This window comes from Phodopus roborovskii, unplaced genomic scaffold (assembly GCF_943737965.1).
Source record: "Phodopus roborovskii unplaced genomic scaffold, PHOROB, whole genome shotgun sequence".
In the NCBI taxonomy this organism is placed as follows: domain Eukaryota; kingdom Metazoa; phylum Chordata; class Mammalia; order Rodentia; family Cricetidae; genus Phodopus; species Phodopus roborovskii.
In genome coordinates, this window is record NW_026126597.1 from 1,491,791 (window position 1) to 1,509,302 (window position 17,512).

At 44.4% G+C, this 17,512-nt stretch overlaps 1 protein-coding gene across 13 annotated transcripts in view; it reads left to right on the forward strand.

Moving 5' to 3' along the window:
- Cacna1d (calcium voltage-gated channel subunit alpha1 D) overlaps positions 1–17,512 on the forward strand; it is a 296,027-nt gene that overhangs the window by 174,726 nt on the left and 103,789 nt on the right. For all 13 annotated transcript variants that reach the window (XM_051204741.1, XM_051204746.1, XM_051204750.1 and 10 more), the window contains exon 9: positions 16,479–16,648. In XM_051204741.1, the coding sequence (XP_051060698.1) occupies positions 16,479–16,648 (170 nt within the window). The remainder of the gene's footprint in view (positions 1–16,478; positions 16,649–17,512) is intronic.

A 17,512-nucleotide genomic window follows, 5' to 3' on the forward strand; every position in this document is an offset into this window, starting at 1 on the left:
AGCTGGGCAGTGGTGGTGCATGTCTTTAATCCCAGCACTTGGGAGGCAGAGGCAGGAAGATCTCTGTGGATTTTAGGTCAGCCTGGTCTACAAAGTGCATTCCAAGACAGCCAGGGCCACACAGAGTAATTCTGTTTCCAAAAAAAAAAAAAAAAAAAATTGAAGACTTGTTATTTAAATTTTACAAAATTATGATATTTGAATGTCTTCAGATTATCTTTAAAAATGTATCAGGAGATAGGATAAATTGGTAACCATCTAAGAGATGCATAGATTGGTGATAATGGAAATTTAGCAGATGTTGTTTGTAGAATACAGCTGGTAGGCATGCATGTGGCATTCACTCTATAATCTGTTATGCTTTTATAAATGTTTGAAATGTTTCTTAGTTTAATGCTGGGAAATCTGCATGTGAAAGTCACCGAAGCTGCAGTGATACGAATGCACTTAGTACAAAGGGGACATAAGGAGGCCAACCTAGGGCTGTGGTGAGCCGCTTCCAGCCACTGGGTAAAATGGTACCAGCTTGGATCTTACACTATAAAGAAGACTAAAATAGGACAAAATGCAACATGCCTGTCTTCAGAAAATGGAAATTGGCACCACAGGGTTGGGATCCACAGCTCCAGAGTCTCCCGGCTTCATGCCTAGAAAGATCCTTAGAATTGTGGATGTGGCAGAGCACAGCAGACACTGTCAGTCCGTTTGCTGAGGAGGCAAAGAGTAGTTCAGGGCTGCTAAGACAGCTGGAGTCACCTCCAGAGAAAGGGCTCCAGGAACAGAACAGGGGTCCTCTGAAGTCTTTGGCCATGTGCATGGTTAATTATATGCCATATCATACTAACTGAAGCCTGCCAGGAGAGCTCAGTACTGTAGTAGGTAAAAACTTAAAGAGCGTGTGTGGTATTTGAAGTGAGATCTCAGGAGATGTAGGCATTGGCAGGAAGCCACTTTCACTTAGAAACAAGCCTCTAAAGGACCAGGCCAAATGGCCAATAAATTATACACTTGCCAAAACAAAGATCAATACCCATTAAAGGAAGATGCCAAATTTTAGCCGTTCCCCCAAATATTTAATCTCATGGTCAAAGTAGTGAAAAGGAGCAGGAGAACCCCTCAGTCAAAGGAAGATGAGAGAAACACCAGGGGATGACAAATATTGCAATAGGTAATCTTTAAACTGTCCAAGAAATTGAAGGAAAAGAAACACAGTTCGCGACAGCATAGGAATAACAAAGGTTGTGGAAAATGATTGCAAGCTAGAGGGGAAAGTAGAGTGAAGACTTAGAGAGATGCGAGGCTATAAAAGGTAAGCTGAGAGATGTGGATTTCAAGTTCCAAAAGAAAAATAGACAATGAGGGGGAGAAATAAATGCATGCAAGTAAAATAAATTTAGTAAATGAAAAAAAAAAAACCAAATAAAAACAGTCCTAGGCTCATCAATGCAGATGGCCAAAGGTTAAAGATGACACTTTAAAGGAATTTGGATGGAGAGAATTGACCCCGATGATGTCCTCTGGCCTCCATCCTTATGTACACATACATGCTAACACACACACACACACACACACACGAAATTAGGTAGGGAAAAGTACATCACATGCTAGAAACAAGATAAAATCAGTTGACTTAGTTTTTAGACATAGTAAAAACAAGCCACAGTTCAATGGAATGGAATCTTTAAAGAGATGAAAAAGATATAGAGGAATAGCTCAGGGATGGAGTGCTTGCCTGGCATGTGCAAGGCCCAAGATTCAAGACCCTCAATAGTGAAAAAACAAGGAAAATGGTTAAGGATCTGGGGAGCAAAAATACTCATCAAAAAAGTAAAGTGAAACAAAAAAGATTTCAAAAAGCCAAGAAAACTGATCAACAAATCACACTGACACTATATAAAAAAAAATGTTAAAATTCTTCATGCTAAAAGAAAAATAATTTTAGGTAGAAACAAATATCTATTTTAGAAATAAGAACCCAAAATGACAAAAGTAACAATAAAAGGGTTTGTTCTCATTTCTGAATTTCTTGGAATGATGTCATTTAATGTAAAAAGTAGCATCTTGCTCCTACGGCGAGTGCAATGGTCTTAAAGGGAACTCAGAATAGCAGGGGCATGAGAGAAGGAGGGTGGGAGTTAAGGGAAATCATACATTAGCTGGGCAGTAATGGCACATACCTTTAATCCCAGCACACAGGGAGCCAGATGGAGGTGACTATCATGAATTTGAGACCAGCCTGGTCTACAGAGTGAGTTCCAGGACAGCCAGGATTACACAGAAAAACCCTGTCTCAAAAAACAAAACAAAACAAAAAATTACATCCATTAGAGAAAACGTGAATTTGGGATTGCTATGCTATAACGTAAGGATGCATGGGACAATCTTAATATTTTAAAAATAAAACAAAGGATCACAAGCCATAGAGGACATGAAATGGAATACTGAGCAGCATCAATATCCAAAATCAATCAGGAGAGGAAGAAAGGGGGAACAAACTTGTGCAGTACAAGCAAAAAGCAGACAGCATTTGGCATGGTGGCTCATGCTTGAAGTCCTGGGCTTGGAAAGGCTGAGGCAAGAAGACTGTAAGTTCCAGACTGGCCTGAGCTATATAATATTGAGAATTCAACTCAAGAAAAACAGACAAAACAACAACACAGCTGTCAGCTTCATCAATAACTGAATTCAGTGGAAGTAACCATGCTATTTTAAAGACACAGACTTAGACTGATAAAAATGTAAGATGCCATAAAATTTGACACAGATTCCAAACAATGAATTAAAGTTAATATTAAATATCACAATAATTGAACTTCATGATAAGGAGCATTTCTAGAAATAGGGAAGAGAGAGTAGAGGGGAAAGAGAGAAAGGGAGGGACAGAGGGATGGGTGGAGAGAGGAAGGAGAGGTCCTGTCATGATCAGGGTCATTTCATCGAGATGCAGTAGCAATACCTGCTTGTTTCTTGTAACAGATACAATGAGTTTAGAGCCAGCTCCATCAAAATTAAGTAGAAACACCAGTGAGCCCACAAATGTAGATGGAACCGTTCCAGATCTCTTGTCAGTAATTGATAGGGAAAGTGTAGTTAGTATCCAGATTGCAGTTAGGTTAATAATTATCTAACTACCTGACCGACTTTATCAGAACACTATGTCCTGCTCTTTCTATGAACAGACAGAACAGCTACACCATGGCTATGAAACAAATTTCACTGAATCTTGAAATGGAGCTAGAGAGATGGCTCTGTGGGTAAGGGCACTTGGTGATCTTCCAGAAGACCTGAGTTCAGTTCCCAGGGTGGTACCTAACTGTCTGCACCCCAGTCCCAGGGAATCTGATGCCTTCTTCTGGCCTCTGTGGCACCAGGAGTGCATGCAGTGCCCAGGTGTACATGTGGGCCGAACACATAAAATACATTTTTTAAAAATCTCTGGTGTATTTTTCTAAGGTCTGAAGATGGCACAATAGACACTTGTCACTAAGCCTGACAACCCGAATTTGGATCCCCAGAACTCCTATAGTAGAAAGAAAGAAAGGATGGATACCCACGAGTACCCTCTGACCTCCAGAATGGGATACCCTTCCTCCAACATAAACAATAAACAAGTAGATGTAATTTTTAGAAATTAAAAAATTCAAACAATGAAAAAGTATGTTTTCCTAAATTTTATGCCTTTTTAAAAGAGAAACCAATGACAACCTGTCTATAAAATCTAAGTGTTTTGGAATGGATGATCTCTAACATGACTCAAACCACCAGAAGCACTTGAAAATACTTTAAGTATACTGAGTCACATATTTCAGCATTTGTGTGATCCATTTGAGGCAGTGTTCTGGGGGAAGCTTGCCGCTGCATCTGTAAGCAAGCCTTAATTGTGTGCCCCGTTTTGTGCCTTCCAGTGCAGAAGTGGGAGAGAGGATGACCAGGGCAAGCAAAGGAACAAATCGTGTGCCTGAGAACAAAGGGAGATGGACAGGACTCCAAAAAATGCTCAAGAAAGTGATAAACCCAATTCAGAACAATCATTAAAAGAAAAAGAGTAGCTCACCAGCAGTAATAAGAGGCCCCACTACAAAAAATGCAGGCATTCCAATGCTGATATGAGGACAAGGCAAACAATTTTATAACAGCATACTCAATAACTTATGGGAGAGTAAGTTCTTTGAAAACAGTTTACTAAGAATTTTAAAACTGATTAGCCATGTATTTGTGCCATTTCTTTGAGACAGGATCTCACTATGTAGTCCTGGCTGTCCTGAAACTCCTCCTTATGTAGACCAGGCTGGCTTCAAACTCTTAGAGAGGTCTACCTGCCTCTTATCCCCAGTGCTGAGATTAAAGGTCCACACCACTATCCTAGCTGTATTTTCTTTTTGAAGAGAATTCAAAAATGGAAACTTTCAGAGAACACCAATGGCCTACATCAGATTCCTTCCACTTAGGAGAAGTCTTGTCATTTCTAGAAAAATGCCTATCTGATAATAATGCCAAAGTAGTCTAAACACCCAAACTTACAAAAACATGAGAGCAGTAGCCTTCTCAGTCCTGGATACAAATGTTCCCAAACATTAGCAAGCAGCATTTCTTTTGTACCAGTAGATCTTAGACTAAGTGAAATAGAAGAAATGTAAAGTGAGTTGGTTCTTAGAAAAATTCCAGTGTGTCTTACTACATTAATAAGGGGAAGGAATGTTTGTGTGGCCCTCACACTGAGTGCAGAAAGCTCCACGACTATTTGTTTCAACCACATTGCAGTTCTCGGTAAACTTTTACAACCTGGACCATCCTCTACAGAAACCTGTAGCTAACATTGTGGGTAATGTTTGAACACTAATGACTTTCTTCCTAAGACTAGTAACAAGGTGTGGATGAATCTGTCAGCTCGTCTGTTCAGCACTGAACTGATAAATACTGGGTAGTGCATTAAGGCAAAAAGAAAATGCAGGTAGATTTGGGAGAAAGAAAACTGCATTTCTGTTCATAGACTGCATTACTGTTGACATGAACTAAATAAAGAGGACACCATGTCAGCATACAAAAGTCAATTTTATTCCTACATACAAAGTGTAGGGAGGGTCCACAAGACTGAACAGCAGGATCAAGGAGTGTCTGGGGTCCCCTAGAAATAGGTTGAGGATTTAGAAGAGTTTGCCACTCTGGGGCAGCATCCTGGGGGCTCACAGAGGGTGTAGGGGGTTGAAGAGAAGACTGAGTTAGTGACAAAGCAAGTTCAGAAATACAAGCATGATGGTGCATGTGGGCCTAGGTAGCAAGGGCATCGGAAAGTGCCAGAGACTAAGGAAGGTGTGATGGGTGTGGTCTTCAGCTGACTGGGGACTTATCCCCATGGATAACATCCTGCAGCCTGGTTGGGCTCCACCTGGTCAGGGTATGGAGGTTTCAGAAGCTCCTGTCTCAGCCTGCACACCCTGGGATGCTGGGTCTATGTACTGCGATCTCTGTATCCCTCCTCTAGCTTACATTACTTGTGGCTGTGATCTCTGGCTAGCCTGGGGTGCAGTGACTCCTGTGATGTGGTTGTCAGCTTCCCCTATTGTATGGGGAAGGTAGGACATCAGTCTCAACTCCTGTCCCACACTTGCTAGAGATGTGACTTGGGTCATCACAGTTCATGTCTCCATACCAAGGCTTTTCTTGTCCTTCAAATGGGGCAGCTGCATATTCTGAATATCCTGAGAAGTGAGGAGACAAATGGAAGGGACCTCAAAGTCTGAAAGCACTGTCCACATGTAAGGGTGTCACTTGTGTCTGACTGTGCTCTTCAGGAGAGGAAAACCCTCTTGTTCTTGTTCAGGGTCTGAACATTCACTTGCTAGTGTTTCTCTGCAGGGTTCTTTCTCAATGTCATAAGACATTGTTTGGATTTGAGGCTAAAACATTGATCCACTCCAAACTCTGTCATTCCCTTAAAATTCTGCTTTAAAAAAAGTCTTGGTTTAAGTTGTCTGCTGGCATCTTCAGAGCCTGTAAGCATTTGGGGACTTTTCTGTCATCTAAAGCACCTGTCACCTTCTTCCCAGAAGAGCCCCTGTCAAGAATTACTAGCTGCTACTTATGAACAGGATAATGGACATGCCAGGGAATTTCAGCTGCACCTTATCCCTTATTGGCAATGATTCAGCAGAGGATTTGTGCCTAGGAGTGTGATGGGGGTTGGCGGGCCAGAGGAGGCTCCCTAGAGGAAGGTAGGCTCTGCTTGAGTGTTGAAATATGGACAGAGGTCATAAGGATGAAAGAAAGAGAAACGCTTTCCAGCTCTTGATGCCTCAGGTCTGTCAGAGCCTTTCAGGGAGCTCCAAGCTGGCTACCAGAGTGGGTTTTCAGTTGGAGGCCCCTGCTGAAGAAGCATAGTCTCTCCTCTGAGCTGAGGATAGTATTCAGGTATTCCTGGATCTGGAACTACATCTGAACTATATTAAACTGATGTGGAGTGAGGAGAACTCCGGGGCAGGGTATGGAGGTGAAGATGTTGATGAAAGTGCAGATGGGACATCATTGTGACTTTGATGAGGAAGCAAGACCTCTGGGGCTCTGCTGTCAAGCTGGGCGGGCTTGTGTGAGACCTGGCATAGAACTGTTGTTCACATCATTGCTAATGTGGCAGCTGGGATTACATCCAGCCACCAGGCCATGTGCCTCATTTAGTTTGTTTCATTCAAGCCTCCGTACTGCTTTGGGACAGTAAGAAATCTTAGCCTTGTTCACAGATGAATATAGCTCATAAGGTTCATGTCGATGACTCAAGACCCAGGGAAGCCCCTCAGTTGGTTTTTTCAGAGTGACAGCTTGAAAAGGTGAGGCTAATAATTAAATGGAAACCTTGGAATCTCAGAGCCCAATTTGCTTTCCCATTGCAGGGGGCTCTTTCATGTCAGGCAGGGAGAACTCCTGGGTGTGAGACTGCCCATCCAGAGGCTCAGCTGGTACCTCCTGGGTGGCTTGGTTCTTCATGTTTCTCTTCCCAGGTCTAATTACCCAAAGCAGACCAACAGCCTACTATCTTCCAAGAATTTGGGACCCCCCTTGCAGGTGCCTCATAGATCTGCTTGTGAAGTCTTTTAAGGGCTGTTAGCTGGGGAGTACATTTCAGAGTCCCTGTTCTCTGCAATAGGATACTCTTGCCTGTATTTTCTTACCACCGTGCTTCTTGTTGGGAGTGCCTGGTCCCCTCAGTGTAGCTCACTAGGTGGTTTGCCGATAGGATTTGAGTTGAGTTCCCAGATAGTTCTTTGGGGCATCCTGATGGCTTGGCCCTATTCTAGCTTCCTTGGGCCTTTGTTGTTCATCTGTAATGGAAGGCCCCTCCCCAGATGTTGTTTATCTGGGCTTCAGTCTGTAACAGGCAGTCTGATTAGGCTTTTCAAGCAATATCCTGTTATGGTTCATAAGGAAGGTGTGTCCTGAGACTACTGGTACCTTTAAACATGTCTCTTTTTTTATAGTCCCGCCACCCTCGAAACTCTCTTCGGGTATACATTTTCCATGGTTTTTATTAAAAAATAAAACAAAACTATCTGATAAGTTTAGTGAAGTATATTTATTAAATTACTTAAGTAGACATATTTGAAAGGAATCATAAAATAATGTGGTTAACATCTGTTTGGTCACACGATGGCGCTCACTCAGATGGCTCCCAGCAGGGAGCTTGTGTTATTGAGTGTTTTATAAATACCTCTTAAAACATGCCTTAAAAAGGCTGAAAGATGTCTATAGATTTTAGCATGCATACTATAGAGATTCTCATCAGTTCTCTAGGGAAATGACAGTTTTCCCAGGATTTGGATGTTTTTGATCGTAACAGAGACTAACCCTTTGAAGAGAGGGTCCTTCTATCCTCAAACAAAGGACTATAGTAAATGCAGCTGGTGTTTCATTGTAAGATTCTGAGAGTCTTTGCTACAATGTCTATATATTTTAGACTTAAATAGAATTCTTGCTTAAAATTTGTTAATGGTGCTGTAGGGTATAGTTTCAAGTGGTAGAAACTTAATAGGCACTTGTGCCAAGATCTGCCAGCACAGAGTCCGGTATCCACATACATAGTATCAGTGTCATCAGATAACATGTGTATTTATGGAAACATCCACTTATTGATTTGATTCTTATTGACTGGTCAGGGCCTTTGATAACATCCAGTTCCTCCTTTACAGCATTTACAGGCTGCTGTGTTGAAATGGCTGTTAAATCACTAACTGTGTGGCTGTGAAGTGAATTCTACAAGTGCAAGACTCTAATCCAGGGGATTCATGGGATGTCCCAGCCTGGGGCACAGTCTCAAAAGAGCTGCTGAGGGACCTGCAGCCAGTGAAGAGCATTGAGGCTTGGGTGGGGCAGGATTGGGGTGAGTGATTTAATGATGACTGAAGACTGTTTCAGGGAAATAGGGGTAAGAAATGAGGCAAGAGACACAGAGTCAGACAGCCAGAGCATAGGCACACACTCTTTCCCCTAGTACATTGGCCAGGGTGATGCAGACTCTGGAAAGAGTCCCAGAACTCTCTTGGTAGTACAGATGCTGAATCCTGTTCTGCAGATCATCTAGCCTGGTCATCAGAAGCCACGAACTTCTACTTTCAGAGTGGGCTGTCTTCCCAAAGATGAAAACTCTTATGTCAGTGGAAACATGTAAGACTTGAAGAGGAGACATCATACCGAGATAATGTCACACCAGGTACCCAGGGAAAATGCTAGAAAACACAGATCTAGCAAGCACCAAAACCCCTAGGTTTCACCGTGCAGTCGATTTCAGTCGAAAATCTTCACAGTATTTGATGGTTAAGCCTCCTCTACACAGTTACCCCCCACACACACACACACAGGGGGGCCCTCCGTTTTCCAATTTCCTTTGGTCTGGCAGAATCCCAGTGCATTTGTTGACATCCAGCAGTGGTCGGTGAAGTGTTCCATTATAGGTAGGTAAGCTCTAGGCTCCTGCACGAGTACTGTCTACAAAGGAGTGGTTCCCTGCCTCCTTTGGCATGCTGTGCCTGAGTCTCCACCCTGCCTAGATGAAGAGAGCATGCTTCTGAGGGGTTCAGGCTTCTCGTGGTGAAGGGCCCCTTGTGTACAGGCACAATGCTTTTGATGAACCTTGACCTGAACAAGTATGATTGATTAAATACCTTTGCCCTCTGCGAAACATCACATATTCCTGCTAATCCTTTACAAAATTGTTTTCTTGAACAAAACCTGAGCCTTTGTGCTCTCCAGAAAGTTAGTTGAGGTAAAGGATATTCTTTGAATATCATAGCTCATCTTCCTTCCCTCACCTCCCTTCCGATCTTTGTTACTTCTTGTCCTTTCCTTCCTTGGTCCAAGGTAGCAGGCCTTGGACTCCTGAACCTTCTGCCTCTACCTCCCCAGTGCTAGGCTACAGGTGTGTGCACACTCCTAGCCAGACTGCCCTTTTCATTCTCTGTCTCTCCCTTTGTGTCCATGTATGGATGTTGATTAGACCTAAGGAAGGTTGTTCTCTACTGGAGGAAAACAAACTTCAACTTTCCCTTGTCTTTGCTTTTATAAATGCTCATTTGGTTTTTGATGAGCTTCTGAGTTCCTTTGTTTTACTAGAAATTAGTATCCTAATGGTCCTGTTGGGTTTTCTAGTCATAGGGCCAGTGAATGAAGTGGTTTCTCTCACTTACCCTCATTTATGCAATCTGGTTAGAAAGAAAGAAAAGAAAAGAAAGAAAGAAAGAAAGAAAGAAAGAAAGAAAGAAAGGAGGGATGGATGGACAGAGGGAGGGAGGGAGGAAGGAAGGAAGGAAGGAAAGAACGAACAACCCCATGTCTAAATTAAGATGATTCCCAATGGTGTATTTAGAAGGCTTTTGAGAAATGAAACTTCCCAGAGCAAATCACACATCGGCCTTTTGCATTTGGGGCAGTCACGTTTAATCTGTTCCTATGAATGTGTGCAGTGGCCCGCTGCAGGCTGACTGTTCTCTTCTTAGGGTTTCTAGCCAATCAGGGGGCATTCCATAATTTCCCATGTCAGGATCTGGAAATGCTAGCATGTCAGGGCTTGGGAGACTCTTTGGTAGGCGGTAGGGGTCTCCTGAAGTGGTACCTCCTAAGGAGGCATGATGGACAGCCATAAGGAGATGTGCATGTAGGGTCTATCACTTTATTCCTGTGTTGGGGCTCTGGGAGAAAACCAGAACATGTGGAAAGCAAAGGAGCACTTTGTGCCTGGCTGGTCCTTCCCTGGTTCACTGAGTGTCCTTGGTATTTCCTCTTCTGTGTTAGCAGGAAGTGAGATTTGTCAGTGGGACCATGGAAAGGATGCTTGGTTTAAAGCCTTGTGGTTGGCCCAGATGTGACCTGGGCCTGGGCCTGTGACAGGACCTGGCTGATCTCAGAGTTGGCCTTTGTGAGATGAACAAGGACGCCTGTGCCCTGCCTGTGCCACTCTGGGATGTGAACAGCACACGAGACAGTGAATATCAAGACACTTTAAAGATTCTAAATACAAATGTGAGCAAATGTGAGGTTTATTTCTGTTGCGGGGGTAGAGAGCAGGGGTGCACAATGCGCAAACTCAGCCTCTCCTGCAGAAACCCAGGCCAGGCCGCTTTTGCTGCAGTTGCTGTTGTGGTGTTACATTTGTCTTAGGGGCCTTTTGAGTGTGTGGGGTGGGGGTGGGGATACCACTGCCTGACTACATACAGTCAGACAGCTGTTTCGTCTAAATCCACCCAGCCCTTCATGTTTTGTAGTGTTGATGCTACAAGACATCCTGTCTGCCAGATCTAGGAGGGAGCCAGACTGCTGCTCTGGGAAAGGAGCAAAATGTCAGAGGAAACCGGTTCACACCAAGTGGTCTTCCTGCTTTCCCTCATTGGTCATAGATGAGTTCGGAGAGATGAGAGCTAGAGTTTAAGATAGTGTGTTGGGTGTTAGCTAGGGTGAGTGGAGAGCATTGTGGACCTAGAGAAGGAAAACTCTTATCACAGATCCATGTTAGACATTACTTTATCCTGTCTTTACCCCTTCTGAGAGGTCAGTGCTTCTAAAGGAGACCCATTTCCTCATTGAGAACCTAGGCTATTAGGAATTGTGCTAGAATCTGCTGTTTTTAAACTCCATTGGCCTCTTCTTTCCCCTGGCAGCCTCTCAGAGAATGAGCAGGAAGAGGGCCTCACCTGGCTCACAAGGTCCATAGTGACTGAATGACCACACTGGTATGCCAGACCTAACAGATTAGCATAAACAAGACAGAAGTGACAATGACCTCAGGATGGAGATGGTTGGATCAGCAATGACAAATCAAATGGGCCTTTTCCAAATTGTACTGTAAGAAAATTGAGGCCTTAGAAACTGCTATTCTTATCACATTTTTATCAGTGCTAAATGTAACTCATCTGTGTTTATAGAATGCCCCTGGCCTGGATACCATAATTTTCTCCCTATTTTGTTCTCTGTTTCATACATGATAACTATAAAATCAAGTTAGTGACTTTCAGATTTCTGCAGTTCCTATTGCCTATGAGGTAGCAATTCAGAACCAGGGGCGGGCTATATGCTTGTAAACCCAGCACTCACAAGTTAAAGGCTAGGCTGAGCTTCATGGCAAGACTGCTTCAGTATTCTGCCCTACAAAGAAAGCAACTTAAGCCCCTTAGTTTAGAATTTGAGGGTCTTTGCAGACTGCCTCAAACATTGCCCCTTTGTGCTGAGGATTAAATCTAGGACCTAGGTATCCTAGGAAGTACTCTACCACCGAGCTCCATTCCCATCCCTCTGACCTGTTTTGATTCTCATCCCTCCATGCACCTGCTCCCTGCCCTTGCTCCTTTGTGTGTCCATGATGTGGTCCTGAGGAGTCGCATTCAGCAGTTGGATGGGCATGTGTGCTCAGCCTCAGTGCCCATGCAGTGAGGTTATAGCCACCCCTCTCTCCCAGTAAGCATGCATCAGTAAGGATGGCAACGGCTTTGATAAAGTATCTGTCTATGAGAGGGGACAGGAACATGAACATATCTGGGTCTTGATTCTCAATGACAAAGTGCCTTGATGACCCAGAGGCTTACAAATCCTGTTTAGAAGTGGGAATTAGGGATTGTACCCCAAAATATGAGGCTTGCACTGGAAATCAGAGATGAGGAAAATCTGCTCTGGTCCCCAGAATTTTGCAGCAGCTCAGCAGGTTGAGGGATTGAGTCGAGTGATCAGAGTACAAGGTGTATGTTCATAAGCTAGGCATATAAAGATGGAGTAGCAGCTGGGAGACAGCCTTGACTCTGGGGGATGATGAAGAGCCAGTTGGCATTCTGAATGAGAGCCAGGTCTGCAGTGCTCTCCCAGGGAAAGAGAGGCAACCCTTCACAAACTCCTGGAGCAGCAGCTATGGCTGATGAGTTGTACACATACTGGACAATACAAGACTCACAGTAGTCATTCTGTTGGGCTGTAAGGGGGAATTTTTGTTGAGTGATGGCTCCTTAAAGAGGAAATAAAATGGATGGTTTTCTAACCAGCCAGCCATGAAAAATCCACCACATGAGGCCTGTGTTCATACAGGGAAGGCAGGCAGCCAGTGGAAGCTGCTCCAGATGGCGTGTCTGGGATTGGACACATGATCTCAGCAGTCATAGGCTTTCTGTCCCATAGGGATGTGTTCTGGCCTCTGAGAAGGAGTATGTGTGTGTTTATATGCTGTCTTCTGGCATTCCTGTTTAAAATGGACATCTTGGGAGAGAGACTTGAAAAGAAACACCTGAAAAAAGGGACAACAGGATCAACTCCCATGAGGAACAAACAGGTTAACTAATGATCTGGAATGGCCTGGTAGCAGTGTAAATTTCAGTTGATCAGAACAATTACAGAGTCTTTGTTGATTTGATTTTTTGATTATGCTTTCATATTTTAGCCTAGGCTGGCCTGGAACTTGCTGTGTAGCCCAGACTGGCTTTTAACTCATGCATGCAGTCTGTGCTTTCCAGTCAGGTGATAGGGTTACAGATGTGGTCACCAGTGTTCTTATACTGACTAGGAAGACTGTCTCTAGACCCTTGTAACACACACATTTCTATACATGTACGTATGTACACACTGAAACCTGTTCTGAGGTGTCAGTATCTTTTAACAGTCAGACATGGAGTTTTAGAGCAAGCTGTTTAAGGTGCTGAGTTCATAGCTGTACAGTTCTGATTACAGGGTACCTCCTGTAAGCTCAGCACTCACAAGATCACTCGCCTCATCCCCTCAGCTCTGCAAGCCTCTGCAAATTCCACGGACCAGAACATCTGCTCTCTTGGACAGTTCTCTCTGGTCTTCTCCAATCTCACCTCACCGTTTTCCACTGTGAGAGTTCCCAACATTAACACTGCTCATGTCAGATCCTGCTGAAGTAGTTCCAGAATTGTCTCATTCACACATGCACACATGCGCACGCATACATGCACACACACATGCGCACACACATGCACATAGGCAACGTGCATGTGTGCGCGCACGCACAGACACACACACACACACACACACACACAAACCTAAGTGAACTCAAGGCATTTCTGTACTCCGTCCCCTTGTTCTAGTCCTACCCAGGACTGACGCTTGTGTGCTCATGAGCTGTTACCTCTGTCCTCCTCCTTCAGGATGGCTATGATTTTTATTTATAGTACAATCAGATGGACTTGTTTTGATTTACTTTAAATGTGGGGGCATTTTTGCTTCATTCTATACCTGAATTTTAAAAATCTATAATGTAAAAACTATTTAGTTCCAAAAGTCAAAACTGTACAAAATGATATGCTTAAGGAAAACATTCCATCCTTTGTTACTTTTATCATACTTACTCCTGTTCATTGTTTTCTTTCTTTTTTTTTTTTTTAAAGCACATGTGTACAAAGGTAAGGGTGTTGTATACTTTATTGCATAGGCAGGTGCCATGTATGTGCATGCAGGGGTCAGCGGTCAATGTCAGTTTCCCTCTTCTATAAGTCTCCATCTTATTTTTCTGAGTCTCTTGCTGGACGCAGAGCTTGCCATTTTGGCTAGGCTGGTTAGTGAGTCCCAAGGATCCATTTGTCTGCTCCAACACTGCGGCCACAGCATGTAACCACATCTGGCTTTCCCCCTAAATGCCTGGCATCCAAGCGCAGATCCTCATGTGAGCACTTGACCCACGGAGCCATCTCTTCAGATGTCCCTAACCTTGCTTTCTGTTCTTTCAGATACACCGTATAGAAATATGTCTGTTTTCCTATTTCCCCTTTTTGTGCAAAGGGCAATGTATTTTTTGTACAGACAGTTACATTTTACTTTGGTCACACACACATACCACAGAATTCTGACTCAGACAAGCAGGGTCCTAGAAGTCATTGTTTTCATATTTTCTGGTCACTTGGAAAAATCTTACCAGTAACTTCATTTCAATAAGCTTTTGCAATAGTGACCATCTTTTAACCCCTTAGTCATGAGTACCTTAGATGATGATAAAATTCTACGTAAAATGGACTACTCTTTTTCATCATCCACTGTGGTTGACACCAGATGCAGTGAACCAGAGGCGAGACTTTCTGGGACAGGAGGTTGTAGGGGTGGGAAGGGTCCCTTTTCTATGACAGTGGTACAGATATCAGCAAAGTGTCTATTCTGAGGCATGCCACTCACAGAAGCATTTTACATATGCCTGCTTAACTGTATCCTACCATGATGGGCAAGAGACATGAGAGGGATTTTTATAGTCCTAGTGTAAAGCAGTAAACGTGATGTTAAAGTCGAGTTTCACTTTCTGACATTCTTAGCTGCACAGGGTAGCATATTAGTGATCTCTATCACTTTTTAAAAGAGCTCAGATCACATATAAATCCAGAAGAAGAACTGAATTAGTACATAGTAATCTTCATTTAGCATGCTAAGATCAGAATCAAAATGTGTCAGGGGGCCTGTTGCATAAATAATAATAACCTGTGTTTTTAAGAACAGAGTATCTTGTGCAGCTTCCTGTGGGTACATTTCACATGGGTCTTCTGGGCTATGCTCAAGGATGTGGCTCTGGATGGAATGGATTCTTAGAGCTGGAAACAACTTAGGGAATGTCGTGGGCTGAGCTGTGCGTTGCTTATGCTCTGTCTGGGACACTCTGGTGGACTAGACACCTCATCTGACTGAGCATCTTGCTGTGTGAGCAGCAGGATGCATCCCTGCGAGTCCCTTTTGCATTGAGACTGGCAGCTTTATCCCCAGGAGTACTTAGGCTGAGGGCAGAGCACATGTCCTGCATACCCTCCACCCCTATCCCACCACATTTGTGCTCTGCACCTGGAATCCCCACAGCCCCATTGCCCCCCCATTCAGAGGACAAATGGAGATGAAACAGTGGTACTAGGGTCCAAATGGTGAAGAGAATCGGGCAGCAAGTGGGAGCCTTCCTTGAGAGCAGAGAGAAACCCCTGAGCAAAGATTCCAGCCTTGCTGGCTGCTTAGGTGCCCAAAGGCCTGGGGTTGAGGGGGGGCCCTGAGGAGAGAGCAGGGAGATGGCTTTGATGGAAGCAGGTCATTGCCCTTTTGCCAGAGCTGGTGAGGTCATGCCAGGGAGCCGCGCTGACTTTGAACGGCTAGTGGGTGGGTGGAAGAGGGCAGTAGCTGTGTCACAGTGCTGGGTCTGGGTACAGAAACCTCTCTGCCCGTAATTTCACCTGCTCCCAAACGGCTTTAATGTGTGTTCCACACCCATAATTCACATATTTTGGCTCCTATTAACAGTTGGAAGTGCAGATGGTTCCTTGTATGTAAAAACTGGCTAGTCGTGCACTCGACTCTCAGACTTGCCTGCAAAGGCATCAGATTTTTGTGTATGTGCATACATACCGGGTTATGGGGTTGCAGTAATAGGAGGCAGAGAAAACAGTTAACATTTGGGGATATTTGTGCATCTGCTAAAACCTGTCCCGGGCAGATGTTTCTGTAAATGGGCAGCAGGTTTCTCTACCTCTCCACCTCCTATGGAGCAGCCTGGGAGAGATCATGGTCAGAGGCATAGGTTAAGACAAACAGGAGTGCTTCTCCAGTACAGACCTGGGCTGTAAGATAGGTCTATTGGATCTAAGCCCACTGCTCTGGGTGCTCTCTGTGACCTCAGTTTGGATCAGTTGGTACCCTTCTTTATGAAGTGGGTGGCCAGGTGTCAAAGTGCGTGGAAAGGGTAAAAGGCCCACTGTGACAGCCCAGGATGTTTTGGGTCTGGGCTTCTTTATATCGCCGTCCTAAAGGAAGTGTACTTCCTAATAAATCATGCATGTGTGTCAGTGTGGTCTTTGCAACTCTGACGCCCACAGTTCTGCTTAGGAGACCCTGTCTTCTGTCCTGTGCACGTGTGTGGCTTCACTGCTGTCCTCTTGTGACTGTGTCCTGCTGTAAGACCACTGCACAGCAGGGCAGGTGGCTCATGGTATAGGTGTCCATGGATGCTCTGACAGGTGCTCTGTTCTCTTTTCATCTCTCAGAGAATTCTCAAAAGAAAGGGAGAAGGCTAAAGCGCGTGGGGATTTCCAGAAGCTTCGGGAGAAGCAGCAGCTAGAAGAGGACCTCAAGGGCTACTTGGATTGGATCACCCAAGCAGAAGACATAGATCCTGAGAATGAAGAGGAGGGTGGAGAGGAAGGCAAGCGAAATAGTAGGTGTTGCCCTTCCTGTTCTTGACCACACTGACCTGCTGTGTAATCAGGCTGCTGCGGTATGCCCCTATCCCTGTGCCTCCGTCCCCAGGCATCCCATTGCAGAGAATGGCATACCTGTGTGCATGCTGGGTTTTCACCTGAGGTGTGGATGAGGTCTAGGTTCTCATGAAGAGGACTTCCTTACATGAGGAGAGCAGAGATTTGCATTGTGGACCTTGGGAACTCAGTAAGCCCATGTCTCTGTGGACAAGAGGGTAGAGGGACACACATCTCAACTCTGAGCTACAGGGGAGGACATGTGCTTTCCTTTATCTCAGTGAGTAGTTCTTCTGCATAAGGATTTGAGGAGCAGGCTCCTTCCACATCTGCTATGTGAAATGGTCCCCTTCAGTGTTCTCCACACCAAGCCAACTGCTTAGGCCATCAGAGTAGGGAAGAAACCAACTGATTGTGCTAGGCCATTGTTAAGAGGCCTGTGAGTGAGTCAGTGCTGGCTGCTTTGCAGCCCACCTGCCTGGGCTCCACACTGTGACACTAGGCATCCTTAAGTGCTTCCAGCAGGAGGCTAGGCCTGATAATCAGTCAACCACTGGAATTAATTGCTTCTGTCGATCACAGTGTCTCTCTTACCACATACTTTTCTCATAGACGTGCTCTTAGTCACCCTGGAAGCATTTGGACCTTAGAGAGGGTAGAAATTGGAATCTAACAGTGCATTTGCTTTGTTTCCACTCTGGAATAGTTGATAGTAAAGGCCAAGAACATGTTTAGAGAGTGATGTCTGTTGACAGGCCTGAGAAACCAAGACTGGTCCTTCCATGTAGAATGTGTTGAGTAAGCTCTTGCTAAGCAGAGCCCTT